This window comes from Eurypyga helias, unplaced genomic scaffold (assembly GCF_000690775.1).
Source record: "Eurypyga helias isolate BGI_N326 unplaced genomic scaffold, ASM69077v1 scaffold15527, whole genome shotgun sequence".
NCBI classification, from domain to species: domain Eukaryota; kingdom Metazoa; phylum Chordata; class Aves; order Eurypygiformes; family Eurypygidae; genus Eurypyga; species Eurypyga helias.
In genome coordinates, this window is record NW_010259958.1 from 16,798 (window position 1) to 39,724 (window position 22,927).

Sequence of the window (22,927 nt, forward strand, 5' to 3'; positions counted from 1 at the left end):
AAATCAGTTGCAGATTATTTTCTTAGGAAATATTGTAAGAGAACACTTATGTTCTGGAGAAACAGTGACTGGAATGCCTGTGTGTCTTCATTCTGTCATGTAGGGTGTGAGAAATGTATGGGGCTTCTGCTGTTTGTTTATCAGGAATCTGATAAAAGGTGCTAATTACCATTATTATCAGAAGTATACCTGTAATGTAGCTGGCTTCAGGCATCATTGCATTAGATTTCAGTAAAACACTCAATAAAGCATTACTTTAGTATCAGGAGCAAATTTTTTTTTTCCCGGTAGGTGTTCAGTAATCAGTTTATTTACTATTTACTCTAAAGTATTTTATTGGGTTTTATTAGGTGTTTATTTCTGCTTTGTGTGATTTGCCTTCAAAATGCTAGTACCGTTTGCAAAACTGATATACTTTATAAATACTGAAGATTATACTCATGCTCATCCTTATCCCTTGAATCCATTGTAACTTATTTTTAATATTAGTGCATTCTGAGCTTTTAAAGTGGCATCTGACAAACAGCCTGTGGTGGGTGTTTGCTTAGACATGTTTCGGAAGCAGGGGTTTGAATAGTGTGTGATAGGTTATTTCTCTTGGAAGCACTTTCTGCATTAAAAAAACCGTTACTCACCTACTGTGTTTAAAATTTCATGAAAGATGTGAATGTTGCTTTTGTAAATGCACTGGGTGTCTGTGTCCAGGTGCTGATGGGGGGCTGCAGGGGGCCCTGAGGAGAGCTGAGGCCTGCCCTGTGCTGGACACACTGCAGGGCACAGCTGAGCCCGGTCGTGAAGGTGATGGTCCCTCTAGGAAAACATATTTAAAAAGGGTAAAAAAAGCTGCACAAGAGCTGGAGGAGTGAGAGTATGTGAGAGAAACAGCCCTGCAGACACCCAGGTGAGTGGAGAGGGAGGAGGAGGAGGAGGTGCTCCAGGTGCTGGAGCAGAGATTCCCATGGAGAAGACTGTGGTGAGGCTGGCCATGCCCCTGCAGCCCATGGAGAACCACATTGGAGCAGGTTTCCTGACAGGACTTGTGACCCTGTGGTAGGCCCACACTGGAGCAGGCTGCTCCTGAAGGACTGCAGCCCGTGGAAGGGATCTCAGGCTGGAGCAGGGGCAGACTGTGAGGATCCTCCCTGAGGAGGAAGGAGTGGCAGAGGCAGTGTGTGGTGGACTGACCTCAACCCCCATCCTTGGTTGCCCTGTGCTGCTCGGGAGAGTGGGAGATGTAGAGGAGTGTAAAGTGAAATTCAACCTGGGAAGAAGCAGGGTGAGAGAAGGGTTTTTAGCTTTGTTTGTTTCTCATCTTCTCCTATTTTAACTAGCAATAAATTAAATTTAAATCTTGCCGAGGGCAAGTCTGTTTTGCCTGTGACTAATAATTGAGTGAGCTCCTTGTCTTGGTCTTGACCCATGTGCTTTTTTGTCTGTCTGTCTTCCCACTGCCCTTTTGATGAGGGGGAGTGAGAGAGCAAATGGGTGTACATCTTTCAAATGGCTATAAAAAAGTGAAGAGATTTCTCATAAGTCAACTCAGTTTTTGAAACTAATTAAAGCTTAACTGATGTAAATTTAGTTTCAGAGTGAAGGCTGTAATTCAAAAATACTGGCAAATTGTTTCATTGAGAAGATTCTGTTCCAAATTGGCTGTTTTAATTAATAAATCAACTTACATATTATAAATAGCTTAAAAGAGCATCTAATTTGATATTCACTAAAGTGTGCAGTGTTCTATAGTAAGACATTTTCAGTGTCTTGAGAGCATGTGTGTGTTGAGTATCGGGGAAGAAGTTCTCTTGATGAAGACTCTAGTTAGTATAAACTGACTTGGGACAGTCTGCCATTAGTGCAGATACCTAAATCGCTAAATAAACTGATATCTAAAATATTAGATTTCAGTTGTGGAAAACAAGTATTTGGGTGTGCGGGGAATATTTTTAAAATGAAGATTCTAAACTTACTGCAGGTATTCACCACTAACTTAATACTAAGGAGTGGGCTTGGTTATGATTTGGGCTTTCCGAATTAAAGATCTTGCAATTATAGATGGGTTGAAGTGTTGTTTGAACTATTTTCTCGCTGGCAAAGCTTCAGTGTCTTGTTAACCACCAGGGTTCATCTGGAGCAGCATGCACGCAGAGCAGCTAACACGCTTTGCATAAATACCAAATCTGTCCTTGGGCTCCCAGCTTAGCTTCTCTGTTACTGTTTTATGGCTATGTGAGCTGAAACAGTGTGACGTTGGAAGCTTTGATGATGATGATGTATTTTCCTTGGCTCACAGCTGCTTTCCTGGACATCACCATTGCTTTAGCGCTGCTGCTGAATTTGTGGTGGCCTTTGTCCTCACATTGCATGCTTGTTACCCTCTGCACTGTTGCATCTTGACATATCTCTCTGCACCCTCAGAAACCTGCCTGTGATGGCTAACTTTTCTGCTCAGTTTGCAAGGCTGTATGCTGTGCTCAAGTGATAGTTGATGCAAGGACAGAGTGGGGAAATTGGAAATAAAGATTTTATTCTAAACAAGTTGTGTTGCATTAGAAGAAAACAATTCTAAACTAATTTGACGGGATTAGATATTGTATATGTAGCAACAGGAAAGCTATGAAACTTCTAAGCTAAGAATCCTATTAGCTTTGAAAGAGGATTTGAATTTCTTCAGGCCTGCCTGCATGCCCAGTCCCTCCTGTAGTCCTCGTGCTCTGTTGTGGAGCCCATTGGTGTCACTACTGTGAACTATTACTGTCTTTCTAGCCTTTCACTGTTCCAAGACACATCCGCTGGCACTTTGTAGTGTGATGGTTTTGCTATGTGGAGAAGAGTTACAGGAAGTTTAGCCTTCCACTGCTACTGACGTTACCAAAGCGTTGTGTTGGTAACAGTCTAATGTGCTGTGCTTAGGGGCATTGCTTTTATTTGCCATGAAGCCTGTGTATTAACACTAAAAATTCTAGGGTTCTTTACCTTATTTCTCACTGGAAAACCTGTAAGATACAGAACATAAGTCTTTCTTTTGGTACTTCAAAATATTTATGCATTCTGCTGCATCAGAAGTACTGACCTTCTTTTGAAGTATTAATTGATGCCCGTGAAGTCCTACCTCAACACACTCTACTTCTGGTTTTCTGCTTTCTTTGCTAGCTTTGTAGCACAGGGAGTGAGAAGGAATTACCTGTTGCTTCTCACTGAGTCTATTCCTCCGAGATCTGTGGTTTGGCAAGTGACTTTAGGGTTATCTAGTAATGATGCTTGAACTTCCAAGATCATGTGGTAGTCAAAAGTGCTTGTGTTTTTCTCTTTAGACACCTCTGTCTATACCATACACCACCACTGCACTCATTACTCTCTGCTGCAGTCTTTCCCTTGCAGTAAGCCTGTCTGCTTGGACTGGAACCTGCTTTTGTCTGTGTGCGGTTTTTATTGTTCTCAAAACAAGCCTTTCATTCCTACTTTTATAGTAAGGTGATCATGTTTCTTCACCAAACAAGTTTCCGTGTGCTGCTTTGTTCAGGTGATGATAAGTTAGTCAGCTGTTGACTAGTGTTTCATAAATATCATCTAGCTATGACCATGCTGTCAATATCCATGGTACAGCAGATGCAATTATTTGGGTGGTTGTTCATAATACTTGGTATTTACATGCTCAGGAAGTAGTTTTATAGGTGGGCATTTTTTTGAAAATATCTGTTGCCTTAAGCCTTGCAATTTTTTTTTTTTTAGTTTATTTTAGTCACACTGGTATCTCACCATTAGAATCAGGCTTTAACCTTACAGTAGCTTTTTCCACAGGGGATCTGTAAACCAAATACAATTGGTTATTTTAATTGTATGACTAGAAGGGGAGGTTATTTTGTATAAGAATCTTATTGACTGAATAATTTTTTTTTCTTTAACAGACTTCCTATAAATGCACGTTAATGTTGCTGGTGGTGTGCATTCTGGAGATATAATTTTACTACAGATACTACCAAGGCTTTGCGAATGGGATGAACACGCTGCTGTTGACTGCTTCCTGACAGTAGCTAGCTGGGCACATCATCGATGATGATTTTGTTCTCGCATCATCCAACTGGAGTTTGCTTACATTGATTTTTAAAAAAGGAAGAAATCAAAGTGGAGTACCGTAAACTTGACATGGATAGTAAAAAGAAAGATAAGGACAAGGCAGATGAAAGAATGACACAGACTACTGGGAGGTCAGGCCATAATCCACGTGGAACTGGTTCTTCAAATTCGGGTGTGTTAATGGTTGGACCTAACTTCAGAGTTGGCAAGAAAATTGGATGTGGTAATTTTGGAGAGCTACGGTTAGGTAAGATCCTTGTTTTCTTGTTTCAGTTGATGTTACTCAAGGCAGTTGTATGCAGTCTAGGAATGAAAATGCCTATGTGAACACACCATACAGCTCTTCAAATGACTGTCAAGCTTCAGATCATAAGTTAAATTTGCCTTGCACAACTCTTGAGCAAGCTCTATCGCATACTATGAATTTCTGTAGCAGGAGTCTTTCTGGCACTAAGAAAGACTTCTGTAACTGTCTGCAGTACTATTCTGAATCAGTCAGTTTTGTCTTCCGAGATGCTGGAAATTACTTTTTGGTTATTGTATTTTGCTACCTTTTCTGGCTTCCTGAGTCACTTTATTCAAATGTGTTTGGGGCTAAGTGTATGTAAAAAAAACACTTGCTCCTCCTGTAGGTCAGGATTATAGTATTGTGGTCTTGGAGACAGTGTAGCAGTCACTACAGTGTTTTTAATGGCAGTAAGCTCTTGGATTCCATGGCTTCCTTTTCATCAGCCCTATAGTGAGGCTGAACAGTGGCCTGCTGTTAGACAGGGACGTGAGAATCTGTCTGTAGGGGGAATCTGGGAGGTGGGTATTTCAGTCACTTGGTTCCATGCTTGTACAGCTGCATGAAAATCAGTTGGTGAAGAAGGGACACACTAAGAAGGACCTGTGGAATTTTGAAGAATTTGGGCAGTGAAGCTGGGAAGTTAATGATTTATTAAAACAGATACTAAATGAAGGGTGTGTGCTTTTGGGAGAGTATATATTTAGTACCGAGGACTTAAATTTCCATGATAACGGCATGATTAGCCAGGGTTTTCAAGATACAGGAATTTGGTATGTGTTAACAAATAGAGCTTTGACACTTAATGTCAAGAATTCATTCTGGTGTTCGGGAAGGCTTGAGTTAATGCACTGCTTCAAGGCATAAAGAGAGATGGGTTCTGAATTAGGGTATTTAAGAGTAGGGTGGGCTATGCAGGTGTTGTGTTTCTGTTAATCTTCTGCCTTGGGTATAACTGCTGCTCATTGTCCTTCAGACAATGTTCTCAGTGCTTACATAAAATATAACATGTTTATGCATGTTTGGAAACGTTAATTTTATGCATGTTATTATAGTCCTTTCTGTGGGCCTTATACATAGTCTGAGTTAAAATGTAAGCAAGCTTAGAGTGTTAATACTGCACAGGGGTGAAATAAACATCCTCTGCCCAAGGATACTGAATTTAACAGTGTCTCAGATGTTCGCTTGCCATTCCTATTAATGGTTAAACAAAGTTGATGTGTTTCAACCTTATAGGGCTATATATGTGCCCCTACTGTTCAGAAGTCAAGCTGGAGCTTGGTCTTCAGCTTATCCTAAACTGGATGAATGACTGCTCTTTTAAACCTCTCCCTGAACTAAATCAAACCAGTATAATTAAGGTCCCGTTTACTATGAAAGGCAACTGTAAACTAATAATTAAAGTTAATTTTTTTCCTATCTATTATCTTGGAGTGGTCACAATGTACAGAATTGATAATCTGATATTGATCTGAAATAGATGAACTCATTTGCTTGAGGAGATAGAGTGAAATCATCTATTTCATTCTAAGTGGTTAAGGCTTAAAGTCTGATACTGTGGAAATAAATGAGACAAGTAAAAGAAATAGGAGGAAGATAATAGGGTAGTGTACTGTCGTCCAACAGCCCCTGCCTTTCTCTTGTTAATGTGTACTTTTTCACATTTATAATAGGTATTTCAAACCCTTATTTGTGGGTAAGATGTTTTAACCAAGTTACTGAAAGCAGGAGTTGGGATTGCTATTGCAGATTGTGATTTGTTATTTTTCTGTATGTTACTACGGTAGCAAGTAAACTTAAAGTGAGCATCCCTCCTAAGATGTACACAAGCACTTGATTTATCTGCTTCATCAAACTGGAATGTGTTTTGAGCATGTGTCTTAGGGTTGAATCTTTAACACTTAAAGGAGGAATAAAGTTGTTAGAGTGGTGAAGTTGTGTTTCAGGAGATAAAAATTCGATTGCAAATCAGTAGCCATTGCAGTTCTTCCCCCTGCAAAGAAAGGCATTGCCGGACTTCGGTAGCGGCTTGTGGAGCAAATGGTAAATTGGCTGTGTAGCGAATGAGTGTTTAATATGCAACCATTAGCTTGCAAAAGACTAAATTATTTTGAATATCGAGCTGTTAATCTTAAACTAGCAGTGTAGTAGACGATCCTTATCTTGAACTCAGAAAGCTTGTTGCTGCTCCTGGTGATGCATTAAACAAGACCTGTTCTGTCCTTTGAGGTCGATCAGCGGTGGTGTCAAACCTGCTGTCTTCCATAGTTCAGAGAGTTGTCTTGGATCACCACATGGAAAGTTATCAAGTCCCTTCTGGTGTTTATTCAGAATAAGCCTGTCATTACTGCATTTGGCTACTGGAACCCAACATCTGGTCATTTAGCTGTAACTGGATTTGTAGCTGCTCCAGTAGCTCATTCGTATCTATCTCAGAGACTGAATGAACAGGGCCCTTGCAAGAGGTTCTTCTGAGGTCAGCTGTGTTATAGTAGCGTGCAAACACACAGAAACAACTTCAGAGTACACTTCTTGTCCAAAATGTAACTCAATCACAAGGTAAGAAATAACTGTTTAAGACGCATGAACTTTCACGCTAATCCCTGGACAGGTCTTGGAATTACCTATTGTTTGGGTGGCTAGATCATCAGGGCATGCTGCCCATACTGATTCTGTGTTGATTACTGTACAGCCTTCAGGTAACTCACTTGTTGTCAAGTTGATCCCTTAAGAGACATGTGATTTTAATACATCATTCTTCAGCTTTGCAAGACTAATCTGTTCTTAAAAATAGGAATTAAAACTGAGATCGTGGTTGTAGACTATAAATATATGTTCTTTTGTTTTGATCCATGTCTCTTCCCTGTTTGATTTCTTGAACAAAACTGAGTTAAACATCAGAAATTCAGACCTGAGAAATACTGCAGAGGGCAAAGTAGGAATGTCGTTGAAAACGTTACACAATAAATTCACTTGAAGACACTAGACAAATTAAAAGTGTTGGAAGTTACAACTTTTTTCCTTTATCTACTATTTTTTAAAGCTACAAAGCTTGTTTACTATTTTAGTCATTGCATACAACTTTAAGTAACGTTTGAAATATACTTACCCGGTATCAGAATTGCTTCTAAAGCAGCAGAACTATTTTCCAAATGGTGTAAGCATTTAACTCAGTAATATTCTTGCCCTGTTTGTCCTTAATTTAGGCTTGGTAAATTACAAAACTGAGGGGAAATACAGTCCTGTTTAATTCTGGCTGTAATGAATGTCTGGTATTGCAAAACTACATGGTAATTTTAAAATAAATGTTAAAAGCATTTCAGCAGTAAATATGGAAATGTAGAATATCACATTCCACTAATGGTATTTACCAATTGTCAAGCTCTTCTAGTGTATAAGAAGTTTGCAAACTTGTTCAAATAGCTGAGAGTCTCTCTTAGTGAAACTACCACTTCTTACACTGTTCAGGAACAAAATTCTCTTTGAAGTATGGTGTTGGACTAAAAGCAGTGTTTTCTTTTTTTCTTCTAATTAAGTAACTGCCACAACATCTAGCACCTTAGATCAAAAATATCTGAAAGACTTAAGGTTTACATAGTACTTTACTTCAACAGGAAAACCCAGTGTCTCATATTCTTGTTTCTTTTTTTCTTTTTCCAAGGAAAAAATTTATACACAAATGACTATGTGGCAATTAAGCTGGTAAGTTAATTTAATTTATAAATGATTTGGGGTGAGAAACTAATCGGAATTTTCCTTTTAATATATAATGGTTTCATTTCCTTATCTGAAATCCTTAATAGTCTCATATGTTTTCAACTGACTAGGTAAAAGTGATAGATGTAACTATATGCTTTGGCCCTATGGGATGAAACTAGTGCTAATTGTTATCACTGTTCTTGGAACTAAACTTGTGCCTGTGAAGTTGATGATGGATTGCTGCTTCAAGGATACGCTCAGCAGTAGATTCCTTTTTTCTGCAACAAGCAGAGGAACACCAGATTTAATGTGAATCTGACATCAGCTGACTACAGAAAAGCTCCAGAGATTCTGCAGGCTGCCTGTATTTTAACACTCTTATTCCTGCCTCATACTGTTTTTGGTCTGTAATTATTGGATTTGCACATCTGTTTTGGTAGATGTGTTTTACTCGCAATGATGTGTAAAATGTTTCCTTCACTTTCAAACATGGTAAATTTGGATATTTTGTTAATATGTCATTATTCTGCTTTTTCTGAATCTTTCATCAGAACTACTAAGCTTATTTCACGTTTTGCTTCTGGATACTTTTAATTTCATGGTAAATGACTGCTTTTGTAACCAAAGCGTCTCAAGATGAAATGGAGTTGTTTACTTTTTGTCATGGAAAGAATGTTAGAACTCTAATTTCTTGTTGCTGCAGTAGGACAGGGTGTTGTTAATAGCACAGTATGGTGAATTTCCGGTTCTGTGAAGTGTAAGGTAAACTGTGAAAGCAGAAATACATGGCTTTAGATGGGGAATCTAAAAAGTATTGCAAATTTACATAATTAACTCCTGAAATCTATCTGTATATCTATCCTTGCTTAGAAAAATGTTTACTTGAGGAGTAGTTACAGATTTAAAAGTGTCCCAAGGTAAGGTTTGTAAGAGCAATGTTGGATGTGGTTTTGAGGGTTATCATGTAGAAATCATACCAGATTTAAATTAATTTTGTTTTTAAAACTTTTAAAAACTTGGTCTGGTAAAACATGGGAACGGTCTGAGAATTCCTCTAGTTAAAGGCTGTTTACTAAAAAGCACATTCAGAAATAGCTTGCAAGATAGTGATTTTTTTAATAAAATAGTAATTACTTGATGTTAGCAAGGGGAAGTTTTAATCTGATCGGTGGGAGCTGGTAAAACCGTTTCTATTGTATATGTAGCTATTAATAAACTTAGCCACTAATTCAACCCATTTCAACTTTGAAAGATACTGGTCAATTGTAACTTTTGTTTCCAAATTACTCAATCTTACAGCTGTGCAAAAAGCTTGAAAGATCATTATTCAGTAACTTACTAGTAAGTCACTAAAGAACCAGTGTAGTGGAGTATGTGTAACTTACTACTAGTGCTCAAAGAACTCTGAATATATAGTTAACTTTTCAACTTGTCCCCTTATATTAGTGGTATGAAAAATTCTAGTGTTTCTTGCAATAAACAGGAGAACTAGTGGGTTCTTCTAATGTTTTTCATATTTTGGTTTTCTCTCAGCTTTTTTAATTTGCTTCCAAATTGGAAGGGATTTGCGTCACAAAGTTTAGTTAAAGGCAGCTGCATCGAATTGTATGATTTAGTTGAATTTTGCTTTTCTGCTGTTTTTTTTCTTCTCCTATTGGAGACAGTGGCAGGACTTTATTTTAAGTTAGGAAGGTTGTGCTTGTGTGGTGTACACCCTCCTTTCTCCTGTAAAAATGTATGTTTTAATATTTTTCTCTATCTTTGGCAGTTACTCCCTTCTGTGTTTTGAGAGCAGTTATGGGGCATATGCTCAATCTTTGTTTTGTTATCCTAAATGAACCACTCTAATTTCCTCTTCTGCACCTGTTGTAGTTCAAGCTTAGCCCTCCTGAGTGGGGTTCCTTGAGTGATGCATGTATTCCAGTTTGAGCAGCAACCCTTGGCAGGTGTGGTTGTGCACCACTTCTACACTACCCTAAAATCGTGTTTGTATTCCTCATGGTAGCATTTCATTGTTGATGTGCTGTTTTCCTGAGGGCAGCAAGACATTTCCTAGTGCAGGAGGATTGTGTGGGTTTCTCTTGAGAGCACAAGTTATAATGCACTTAGCAGCTTGCAGGAGTGCTTCTGATATTAAAAGTAAATGGAATTTATAACTACTGTTTTGACTTTAACTTTTCATTGTGTTCAACTAGTATGTCCCTTGTGGACAAAACTGTACCAGCATGTTCCTGTTCACGATGCTTATAGCAACTTCAGGATTTGCATAACAAAATAGCTTAAGCACTTAAGTTCTATCCCTTGGGCCTCACATAGAAAAATTATGTGTAGAACTTATACTTTTAATGTATAGAACTTATTGTAAACCTGTATTTATTGTGGTAAAACAGCAACAGTTCTGGGATCTTGCTCTTAATCTGGGTTCTTTCATTATGGCCTGTTCTGGTTGGGCAAATACTGAAGTTTGAAAAGTTAGATACGAACTGGGAGTTACCAGTTGTGCGCTGTCTAGTGGTGTTTGTATGTTTCCATGTCTGTTGGTACACAAATTGTTATTATGATCAGATAGTTCTTCAGCAATGACAATTTGGTTTATGTGAACTGTACCTTTTGAGCTCACCTCTTCATTTATTGTTAGATTTACTTCTTTTATTACATGACATTGTACTTCACTTAAACCTCCTATTCCCTATCCAGCTCTTCTCCCTCCTTCATTATTCTTCCCTTTACTTTTGACAAGTATCTTCATTGCCCGAACTTGTCTCCTCTACAGAATGCTTAACCACTAACCAAATAACTACAGGAATTTCTGTTTAAGCTGCTTCTGGGATTAAGTCAATTTTTCTTTCTGTCTTGGTGTGAAAGCAAGTTATGAGGTAGTCACTGCTGCTTTGAGTCTGTAGTCTTTAATTCATTGATTCATGTTCAGGTGGTCTGTGTATGTGTGGAGAGGTGATTGTGGTTGGTGCCAAGGCTGGAATGTGTTTTTCCTCCTTTTTTTTAAAAAAAAAAAAAGAATTACTGGTCTGTAATGATACCATTTCAGATCCTCTCTAGAAGGCTGTAGTAAATCCAAATGAAGTGCAACTATTTGATCGCTGATCCTTTCCTGTAACAAGTGCCCTACTTCATAAAGAAATTTTTCCTGAAAATAGCTTTTTGTTTGGTGTTGCTTAAGAAAATATGAGGCAGAGGCAGAAGATAAACTGCGTAGGAGTTTCTCACTGAATTACTGAAAACATGAAAAGTAAGCAATAGCTGAATATTTACATTGTGCTTTGGGTTAGCATCTGAGTTCTTGAAAATTTCTAACCTTATGGTTAGAGAAAGTAAGTAAACTCTTTTCCCCAAAGCCCTTTATAAGGGAAGTGGCATATATTGAAAACTTTATAGTAGCTTATTCGATGGATTTGGCACAAGAGTAATTAAAAAAAAAAAAACACCCCAAAAAACCACACACAAAAATAAAACAGCGCGTTATGAAGTTGATGGTGTTCTCACCTTTCAAGTGTCTTTATCCTTTTCTTTGAACGTAAGTGTCTAACAAAAAAAAAGGAAAAAAAACTTGTCCAAAGGAACCTCTCAGACCTGAGGAGCTGTTGTTTCTGCTCTTGATATAGATGGTGCTCAGTACACCGCACACTAAACCTGTGATCGCAGCAAGACTCGGGGTCCCTCATTGAGAGAGAAAAGCTCTTGTGGGGTAAAGAAGCTATCTACATTTTATTATAGAAGCTTTGAAATAATTAGACTTTGAATGTAAAAGCATAGAGAAGTTCTTTGCAGAGCTCTGGAACAGTTATTTCAGGATAGTTTCTTGAAGTACTTATTTAATTAAACAAAATACCTAAAGAAATTAGTAAGAGGAGAAGTTGGCTTCAAAGTCCTCGGCATCTAACATGATGTTTGAACACTTATGTCTTTCCAAGCTTATTTTTAGATACTGAAATGTACTGAAATACTAATGAAAATAAAGACCGTGATTTGCCATTTCTTTTGTTCTTGAACATGCTTTTTAGACTTATTCATAAATACATAGCTACAGCATGGTTACATTCTTCACTGTTGCCTTATGGTGGAAGATTACATTCAACATACCTTTGTCTCGACTTGTCCCTGTCCATCTCTTGATCTACCTAATTCATCACTAGTTCACCGCATACTGCAAAGTGGGATGTGTAGGAACAAAACAAATTTTATGTGAAGAGGTTCTTGTACTTCTCTTCAAGTTTTGTTGGACGAAGGATTGTGTTTCCTTTGTATACTTGGAGTTATTGAACAGGCAGGAAGATACCTAAGCCTCCTTACAAAAATAAGGCAATTCCAGAATTCTGTCAACTAATAAATGGACGGCAAGTACATAATACCACATTTTTTCACCATTACTGGAGGGAGTAAAAGTGTGTAATTGTTACTCTGCTAGACAGGGTTCCACTCTGGCAACTGCACACCAGCTGGAGTCTAAGAGGCTTGTTTCACTGTTTGAGAACATTTGCCTTCTGGAGGCTTACCAGAAATGTTTCCTGCTGATGACTGGGACAAGCAGCATTCATTTGAAAAAGTGTAGATGTGTATGTCAAAAATTGGAAGCTGTTTCTTTACCTTAGGACAAGTGTGGGGGTTTTTTTCTTATTTATGTAAATGTAGTACATACACACTATTTTTCATCCTTGTTATGAGAGTATCTTGTAACACGGAGTGCTGATTGTTGTTAATGCACTGTCAGTGAAGGCAGAACTACTTGAATGAAATCAAACTGCCCATAAGCCAGTGTATTGTCTTACTATATTCAGCAGATATACACAGTTTTATTGACTAAAACATTTTATCACACAGAATAACAAGCTTTAATTAGAGACTTGAGTGATATATTTTGTAACTGCAGGCAAACTAGTAGCTAATATTTTGTGATTTTGTGAAAGGTTAAAATATTTAAGTAATGTCCTTCATAGTGGATTTACTTATACCTCTGAAAGCTGAGTACTGAAGATTGATAGTTGCACTGATTTGCTTAGGCCCACACTTACACCAAAGTGTTTTGTTAAGGAGTATCTGTCTTTAATACTTAACAATAAATTTCACGTGTTCTCCTCATAAACTGAAAGTAGGACCTGTTGGTGGTCCCGTTAGTACTGTTCAGTAATCCAGTTTGTAGTTACATGCTGCAGTTCTAGTAGGAGCAGGCTCTGCAGGAATAATGCACAATTAATGTCCAGGTTATCAGTGATGCATTGGAAGATAATTACATTCACAAGAAATGAGGCATGTCTTCTAAAAGATGTTCTAAGGAATTAAGAGTCTCATGACGAAGTAGCTTTACTTTGCCAAGAGAAATAAGAAACTAGGGCTTTCATTTAGTCTGTTTGTGTGATCCTGTGCTTGATCTCATGTCACTTTTTATTCTGCGAGACCTTGCCACGTTAGTACGTCCAACACAGATCTAGGATTTCATTAAATTATGTAAATTATGTTGGGAAAAGAAATATTTAAACTACAAATTTACTCTGGTGCTTTTTTTTTGGTTTTGTATTTATAGTTTAGAATGGTGCTACTTAATTTCTACTAAGCTGTTACTGTTTTATGGAGGGATTTGGGGTTTTTTGTCAACATCCTAGGATAAAAGTTTTTAAAGATACATCTATCGCGTATAGCAGGATGGTCGTCTTGCTATGTTAAGCTGCAGATCAGTGCCACCTCTTGAGAGCTGCAAAAGTTTTTCGGTATTCCCTTGCGGGTCTGTGACTGGGTTTAGGTGCTGGACCCCGGTGGAGCAATACATGATGCAAATGCCCCTGTATGCTGTAGTCCCACCCAGCTGAAGTTTAGGTTACTTAATTTCTTCCAGAATAACTGGTAATTAAGAAACATTCAAACTTTCCATGTGGCTTGTAAGCAGTAGGGTTAGTTTGGCTGGCAGTAGGTTAGTGTGTTAGCTTTTGGGCTTTGGTAGAGAGGCTTTGTTTTAAATGTTGTTTTTGTTTTTAAATCAGGAGCCAATGAAGTCGAGAGCACCACAGCTACATTTGGAATACAGATTCTACAAGCAGCTAGGATCTGGAGGTAAAAAGCAGTGTCATGCATTTTACTGTAATGTAATGCAGGATCAATTTTTGAGAAGCTTTCCAATTTAGGCGTATAAGTCTGTTAGTGTCCCTTTTTACTTAAAACAGAAAAAAGCCCCATGCATCAGTAGATTAAAGTATGCATTTTTCTAATATTGTAAGACTTTTTTGGTTAACTCTTTAAAGTGTGTCTGTGAAAACCTAAGACTATTTAGTGTGTCTAAAATAACACATTTTTTGTGCATATGTGTATACCTTAAACTAAGCAGTCTTGGAGTATACGCAGTGTGTTTTCTCTGAATAAACACTCTGACTGAACTGCTAATCTTCTGATCACATATTTTTATTTAAAGTTGCTACGATATTTGAATAGCTTTAGTCTCAGTTTTACTTCACTTCCACTGGTACAGTATATGTTGCTGCTTACTAGTTTTAAGTCTCTTAAATAATTTTTTTAAAAGTTTAACTTTAAAGGCAATTTAAGATTGGAATTTCTCATTTTACTTCCCTTGGTGCTTTTACATCCAGCAAATACACTGTTACATTGCTCTGCTCAGTGATACAATTATCACCTTTAGCTCTTACAGGTGAGCAATACCTAAAACTTCTCACATTTTTGTGCCTTTCACAAAATTGTATGCAGTCAGTTAGCAAGGTGTGAAGCTTCTTCAACTAAGAAATTGAGTTCAGTTCTTATCTAAATTGGTTAGGAAAAAATTCTTGCAAGATCTTTGCCTGTAATTCCTAGAGCAGTTTTTCATAGGACATATAGTTGCTTTTTCAATTTTTACTAATGTAGAAGTTTATTGTATAAAATGGAATGCTCATAGTTGTTTTCTACATGTACACTCCTGTTTTATTTTTCCTTATCAAAGGCAGCTTGGATTTTATAATAGTGTTTTTAAAGTTATGCTTAAACTATAATAAAATATTGTTTAAGCTGAAAATTAATTTCTGGAAGTTGGGGACTAAAAAATGAACATGCCCCATACCACTCTCATTTTGTTGCCATGAATGTGTTTATTATGATGAATTTTACTGCTTGAACATGAACTGTTGGAAAACCTAGTGGTGGAAAGTTGATGGAACAGGTGATAAATTCAAGAAGCAGGTAGTCCTTTCTGCATAGAACAGAAGATATTAGAAGTCTTATGCCAGGCACTGTTGCTGTGTGGCCAGTGGTTGTACTTTCGTCACAGTAAATTAGCAAAGTGTGTCTTCACTGTGCAAGTGGCAGAAGAGCCCAGTGTAGAGGGCATAAAGAAAAGCTGTTTTTACTGGAAGAAAGTTGTAGTATAGTAATTGTGAGCAGATAGGAGGTTTCTCTGATAAATAATTCCTCAGTGTACTGGCAGTCCCATTGTCTGGAGCCTTCTGGTTTCTAAGCTTCTAAAAATCCACAATTGCACGCTTTTTAAAATCATGATGTTGTCTTTTTCCTTAACTATTTTTGTTTATTTACAGAAAACCTTTTGTAATTTGGCAGGTAGCTTTGTACCTGAGTGCGGACTGTTTATTTGGCATTTATTTGTATTAAGTAGCCTTTCCCCTGGTTGTCCTCATGTGTACATGTGTATTAACAGCAAGTGACTACTAAAAAATGGTTTAAGAACAAACCAGTGAAAAGGGAATAAGATTTCCTTTTCTTCCCGATTTTGTAAGCAGAGCCATTATTTCCTATAAACAGGAATTAGTCTTTCTCAAATAACTTGTATTGGATTTGTGTGGTGGGATTTTGGTAGTGGTTGAGGGGGTTACAGAGGTGGCTCCTGTGAAGTTGCTAGAAGCTCTCCAGGCTCCAAGTCATCGGACCCAGCGCTGGCCACAGCCCAGATAGTCACTGCCTCTGTGATTAACATATTTAAAAGAACCTGGATTGTGGAGAGCAGTGGGATGTGGGGGAGACAACCAGGCAGAGACCTGGGTCAGTGCGGCAAGGCGGGAGGAGGTGGCCAGGGCAGAGGTTCCCCGGCAGCCCATGGTGAGAGGGCAGGCTGTGCCCTGCAGCCATGGAGGGTCCTGGGGGAGCAGAGACCCACCTGCAGCCTGGGGAGGGCCCCACGCTGGAACAGGGGGATGTTCCTGAAGGAGGCTGTGACCCTGTGGGAAGCCCACCACGGAGCAGACAGCATCCCATGGAAGGGACTCAGACTGGAGCAGTTAGTGGAGAACACTGCAGCCCGTGTGAGGATCCTCCCCTGAGGAGGAAAGAATGGCAGAAACGATGTGTAGTGAACTGACCCTAACCCCCATTACTATTGAGATCACCTCTAGCTCATCCCCTGGCCACCCTCCCGTTCACTTCCAGCTGTGGAAGAAAATGCAGCACAGCATGGTTTGATATCTGGGCTCGGATATAGCTCTTCCCAAGACAATTGCTTTATTATCATCTTATTTACTAGATTGTTATTCTACTGTATAATAAGGAAGTACCTTAGTAACAAGTCTACTTGATTGTAGTGTTAGAAATAAATTGTAGCTAGACTGTTTCTGTGAGATCCATGAACAAAAATGCTCACTTCTCTCAATCTAAAGTAATTTATGCCGTTCTATATTTTTCAAAATATTTTGGGATTGGCATCCTGCGGTTTTTATAGGATAAACACTGAGTTACGAGGGTTTGAAGTGAGTTTGAAAAGGAGACTTTTACAAGAGTACTCAGTTATGATGTATGTGCTAACATACTACCTGATTGAATGTTCCCACTAGTTAATTAAGGTAGCAATAAATTACTGGGCCTTCAGATTTTAGATTATGATTTAATTTGTAAGACAAGCGCGTTATGTTTTTAACAGTCAGTGGCAGTGGAAGTTGAAGCCAAAATGCCTGGCTGTTGAGTTGAAGTAACTCAGTGCAGCATAGCCTGTTTTACAGATGTAAATAATGTTTTATGAGTTCTTATGTGTGTCTTTGAGTTGTCTCGCTTCATAACCTGCCCACATATCTTGCTAACATTCATGCAGCATAAATGCAAAATGAATTTTTTTAGTAACTTCACATGAACATTGCTTTGAGCTATATTTTCGGGTAGGTAGCTGAGAATTTGCTCTTAAAGTGAAAACTGATTTCGTTTTTTTTTTTTCACTAATACTGTCCTGCTTTGTTCTACTTCGGGGTTATTACGTAGGAGAATAAACAATAAGCAGTTGAAGTGTTTCTTAATCTCAAATAATAAAATTACAGGACACGTGAACTTAGAAAATCATGCTTTATCCTTGACTTAAATATCTGTTGTTAAAAGCACTCAAACTGAATCAAATAATGACTAGAGGCATCTGTTCATATGCACTGTTAATCTGTCTACTGATGACTGCTCTGGTTTTGTTGTGAGTTTTTTGGGGAAAAAGCTGACTCAGTTTTGAATTCCACTGTGGTACATAAGCTTCAACAGGAAGGTTGAGCTGCTCCATTATTAATGTGAATGTGCTAATATTGATGTGTCTGAACAACGATGATAATGAGAAATTTTTTTAAGTACAGCAAAACAGGACTATAAGAGATGTTGCTGGCAGTTTTTCTTGTTTTATGCCAGTCTTTTCTTAAGTAAATGTCCAGAATTTTCTCAATTTATATTTAAGTTTTTTTTTTCCCCCTAGAATAAGTGCAAGTGCATCTGGTTAGAATGGCAGCTGCATAAATTCAAGTGTAACTTAGAGGTGCACGTGTTAAAATTTTTGAGAAGTGATGATCACTGACCACAAGAGGCCTGGCAGTATACAAAAATTGGTATTGTTTTTGGTATATGACATCACACATTGCAAAGAATAATCAGTTTTTTGGATGAAATGTAATAGATAGCTGTAATTGTGAAGGAGGCTTGATGTTATGATTCACAGAACATTGTGAATGTTAGATAAATGGGTATTTGATTTAAGAAGGCTTACAATAAAAATGCATGTCTAATTCTGTTTTAGTAATGTAAATAAGTTAGATCTGTTTTAATTGAAAAAATCTTACTGTTGTATTACTATTTCTTAAATTGCAAATGTATTCTTATATTTGTAAATAAGAAGTGTAGTCTGTGTTGTGGCACCTGCTTCCAGCATGGCCTTTTATCCGTGCTGAAGTCATACCGCTTATATAACATCTCATTCCATGTTTAGTGGTTTACAGTGCATGGATGATCATGGTTTCAGTAGCCATAAAAGACTACATTTCCAGAGACTGTATATGGCCTTCTGCGTAGGCTACTTCGGTTTGAGTCGAAAACCACATATGACACTATCCTGGATTCTGTAATTGCTTACTGCCAGAGGATTCACGCTAGATTCTGTAGTTTTAGTGGGGAATGCATGTGTTTGTGGCAGGTGGCTGAATTGCATCCTTGACAGTGTGCCAGCAGAAATGTGCCATGGAAGATGGCTCTTAATGCAAATATTCCATCTACTCTGTTCAGGGTCGTCTTCGGTGTGTCCAGTGAATTGCCACATGGGAAAATAAAACTAACAATAAAAGGCATTGGAGTATAGGAAGCTGAATACAGAACAGCTTGTTCAAGTGCGATCTTATGTATTTTACTGGCATTTATGGATCTGGTTTAACACGCAGTCTTAAGTGATAAGAGATAATGCACGTCACACCAGTAGGTGTGCTCCTTGACTGGCTTAGGGGGAACTCCAAAAGGGAACTAGTATTACAAGAAACTGAAAAGCTGCTTACTTGCTGAATAGCTTTACATGTTTTGGTTGTATTTTAGAGATACTTTCCTAAAGTATGGCTCAAAATTAAGTCAGTGGTAGGTTGGGAACACAAGTATAAGTACAAGTGATATTGCCACTGACTGTTACATATTTCTTTGACAGTCAGTCTCTGCTGCTTGTTTATCAAGTTAATATTTTTCTGAAAATCTTGCAGTAATTGAGGCTACCGTATGAAAGTAGCTGGAATTTTTTTAAGATACAGATATCTGTTCATGCTAGCTGTTACGTCTATTGCATTAGAGAGTTGCAGTGAACAGCATGTAGCCTTAGGCTTAAATCAGGTTTGATGCTAGAGTTCTTGGCAAAGATAGCCAAGGTGGGTAGTGGTCATGAACCAGAAAAAACTTCTACTTGATTTCCTTTATTTTAAAGGTGTTTGACAGATACAGTTGCAACCTACTAATCATGTTTTCTTTTTTAATGTGTTTGTCATTGTTATAGAGAAAGTCAGACCTGTCAGCTTTAAGAACTCTTTCAACATCATGTACCTAAACATGGTGGACTAAAGCATTTCAGTGATAAACCTGTCTTGACAGATGGCAGGCGTGTTCTATTCACTAACTCGTTACTTGGTGCGAAGACACTGAACAGGAGAATATAAAGCACATAAGGAATATAAAAAGAATATGTCTGAATATAAGGGAAAATATAACAGTAAAATACTGGAGGTATTGCAGTGTATACAGTTGTGGAAAAAAAAAAACTGGAGGAGATATGTCCATTATTTGTTATTTTGATGATTATTTTGATCATATTTCGATAATACTTTTGGCTTCAATATTTTGATTCTGCACAACTTTATCACGGCATGATAATTTTATGGAATACTTAATGCAGTTTTCTTGATCTGATAAACACAAGGTGGTAGTCTTCTGTAGTTAGCTTCAAGAAATTATTGAAAATAAGCTCGTGCAGGGAGTAGGAATATCAGCTCTGCTGATTGCTGGTTTGCTTGTGTTAGCGTCAGTAGCATCATGTTCAGTGTGTGGCTTCCTTGTGGGAAACGTTTTAAGCCACTACCTGTTTTGTGAGGGGTAGTGTAGTGAAAACTAGACAATATAATCCATAAATCCACTTAACTGGGCAGATGTAAAGTGCAATAAGCCAGAAGTGAGCAAACAAATGAGTACACTACTGTCCTCTCCACTTTCTCTCTCCTGCCAGGATCTCTTGTGTGCACTATATGTGGTACAACCATCTCACTTAGTGATGGCTCCAGTGTCAAGCTGTACGTTTAATATTGACAAAGCTTAGTTTCTCATTTTTGGATTAAAAAAATTCTCATTTTTCCAACACCCCTGTGGATAGTCTTGCACACTTTTGGGGTGTGTGCACTGTATCTTGGAGACCACTGCTGTACAGTAGCAATGTTTTAGGTAGCTAATGAAAATTAACTTTTCTAGAAAAAGAAACTGGAATCCCAGCAATATTCAAGTGGTGAATTTCCAAGTCAAGACAATATAGAAAATCAAGTTGGTTTAAAAAGAGTTTACAGTTCTATGATAGTAGATGGCTTTAGTAAATTGAGTCCATTTAAATGGAAGTGTGTTACTTGTGAGCACAAGAACAGATATCTAGGGATAAGCAGGTATGACTCCTATCTGAAAATAAGGATACTGTGTTTAGAACTCTAAACCTAGAAAGGAACTTGGTTTGTTTGGGGTTTTTTTTATGTATTAAAGCAATTTGGTAGGAGTATATGATACTGGTTTTTTGGCCACAGGTAAGTGTCTTCATTGATGGAAGAATAGTTAAGTTACTTGTAACTTTATAGTGACATTAGCGTGACAAACATTGAATTATGCACATAATTGGGGATGGAGGTGTATACTTATTTTAAAAAAGGATTTTTGAGAATAGGGCAGAAGATACGTCAGTTGAATAGAAATGGTTGAAGAGAGATCAGAGTGTATTATTGAGCAAGATACAACACAGTCCTGTTTCTCTGAAGTTAGAGAAGTCAGCGTTCTTGGGTATCTTGCACATACCCAGTATTTTCTTCTTACACCAAAGGGCTTCAGTAGTTGAAGCCAGACTAATTCAAAACAGAAATAGAATACATGCTTTTAATTGGTAACAAAATTGGTGTATCCTGTCAACAAAAGGTTGCATTCTTCATTTCCTAGAAATGCGCATTTTTGTTTTTCTAACTCACCCCATTTATATAAAAGAGTTTACGTTTATATCTCTACTGTAGGTGGAAAAAACCCAGATACTGTCTACTAGTAGCATGTTACTTTGCAACTTTCCTTTTGGAGATCGAAACATGAAGAAATAATGCAAATAAAAAAAGTTAGTCTTAATGCTTTTGCTTAGAAAGAATAACCTATTTAGATTAAATAAACCAAAAGGAAACAAAACACCCGGAGTTCTGCTTCTTTGATCTCATACTATATAAATGATTGTATAAACACAGGGAATTTTAGACTTCATACTCATTATCTGCCTTGCAGAAATTAGTAACTTAATATGTTAAACACAGGTTTGAGGAATTCTGGAGTTTTCATCTAATCAGAAGGTCCAGTGTTGTAGGTAGTGAGTGCTGTTCTTCCTGTGTGAAATGAAATTAAATTGATCACAGCAGAAACAGTAACTCCCTGCTCTGGATGTATACTCAACAGGAGTTGCTATGGTGCTTTCATGATATGGTGTTGTACAATAAAATGTTAAAGGGTGTTTTTGAGAACTCCTATACATATGCTTCTGAAATTGACAATTCTGCCTACAAATCTGACAGTGTCACAAATTCTGTTCTGCATATGTTTCCTCTTTTAGTAGCATGTAGTCATGCAGACATGTTTTGTAAATTTAGACAAAGCTTCCAAGTATTCTGGCTTCTGTATTGTTGAAGTGTGTTTTTTTGAACTTTGAAGGAATTTAAAGAGCTTAGAGTAGCATCTGGTGTGATACTTCAGAATTGAAGTCAGGGTGAGTTTTTATGATAAAAACTCAAGTTTCAAGTTTCACCCCTTGAAACTTCTCAAAATTCCCTTCGTCATTTGTTCTTATGGTTACATAAAAATCCCTGTCCTTCATATGGGTTGAATTAAAAAAATCTCAGTATACCATACTTATTAATAGAAATTTAGGTTTAAAAAAAAAAAAGCCAAACTTCCACTCTGTGGTGTTTAGATTTTTAATGGACTAACGTTTAAGTAAAATGTTTTTGTTTATGTGCTCTCTAAACAAAACCCAAAAATAATGGAGGAAGAGAAGACTGGAGAAGCCTTCCAGTCCAAATTTAAGTAAAAAATGCTTGTTTGGAAAAAAAATAAAGGCTAACAAGTGATGACTATAACAATTTCTCATCTATGGTATTTTTATTTTGATTCATGTAAGGCGTGACTTAATATCTCATTAGACTTGAGGATTCATTAATATCTTTTGGATTTTTAAGTGATTTCCTTAGCTAATAAGGTGGTTTTATTCCTGAATTTAGGTTTATCATAGCCTTAACTTAAATGCCTATCTTTTCAAAAAGGAGCTTATTTAAACCTCTCTTCGTACCTTTTTAAAATCCTGTTTCAATTTACTGTTACAAAACCTAACAGAGAGGTTCTGTTTTATTTTTCATAAGAAGTTTTGTCTTTCACATGTAAAACATAACAATATTCACAAAATACTTAATGAAACTGGTAGTACCTTCATTAGTCCTTTTGTACCTTTTACCTATAGTTTTTACAAGGTGTTATTGTTGCTTTTGTGTGAAAAATGTATTTGTAACTTCAGATCAACTTGAAATTGGGTAGGAATTTTACTGGTATGTTCATTAACCTTATGTAACCCCTTATAATTACTTTGTATCTTCATTTTACAGATGGACTACCTCAGGTTTACTATTTTGGCCCATGTGGCAAATATAATGCTATGGTGCTAGAACTACTTGGACCTAGTCTGGAAGATTTATTTGACTTGTGTGGTAGGACATTTTCTCTTAAAACCGTTCTTATGATAGCCATACAGTTGGTAAGTAGAATAGATCTTAATTTGAGTGTTCATTAGAATAATTAAGTCAGTGTTCAATGGGTTAAATGCTTATTTTTTTATTTGTACTTCCCATGTTTTAAATAAGTGTTAATGGTGTCTGAAGGGCCTGTGATACAGTT

General features: G+C 37.3%; 1 protein-coding gene across 1 annotated transcript in view; it reads left to right on the forward strand.

Moving 5' to 3' along the window:
• Positions 1-4,143: 4,143 nt before the first annotated feature.
• LOC104512027 (casein kinase I) overlaps positions 4,144-22,927 on the forward strand; it is a gene marked incomplete at its 3' end in the record, with an annotated part of 20,114 nt that continues 1,330 nt past the window's right edge. The window contains exons 1-4 of the mRNA XM_010154852.1: positions 4,144-4,321; positions 8,022-8,062; positions 14,050-14,119; positions 22,639-22,787. Coding sequence (XP_010153154.1) covers positions 4,144-4,321; positions 8,022-8,062; positions 14,050-14,119; positions 22,639-22,787 — 438 coding nt within the window. The remainder of the gene's footprint in view (positions 4,322-8,021; positions 8,063-14,049; positions 14,120-22,638; positions 22,788-22,927) is intronic.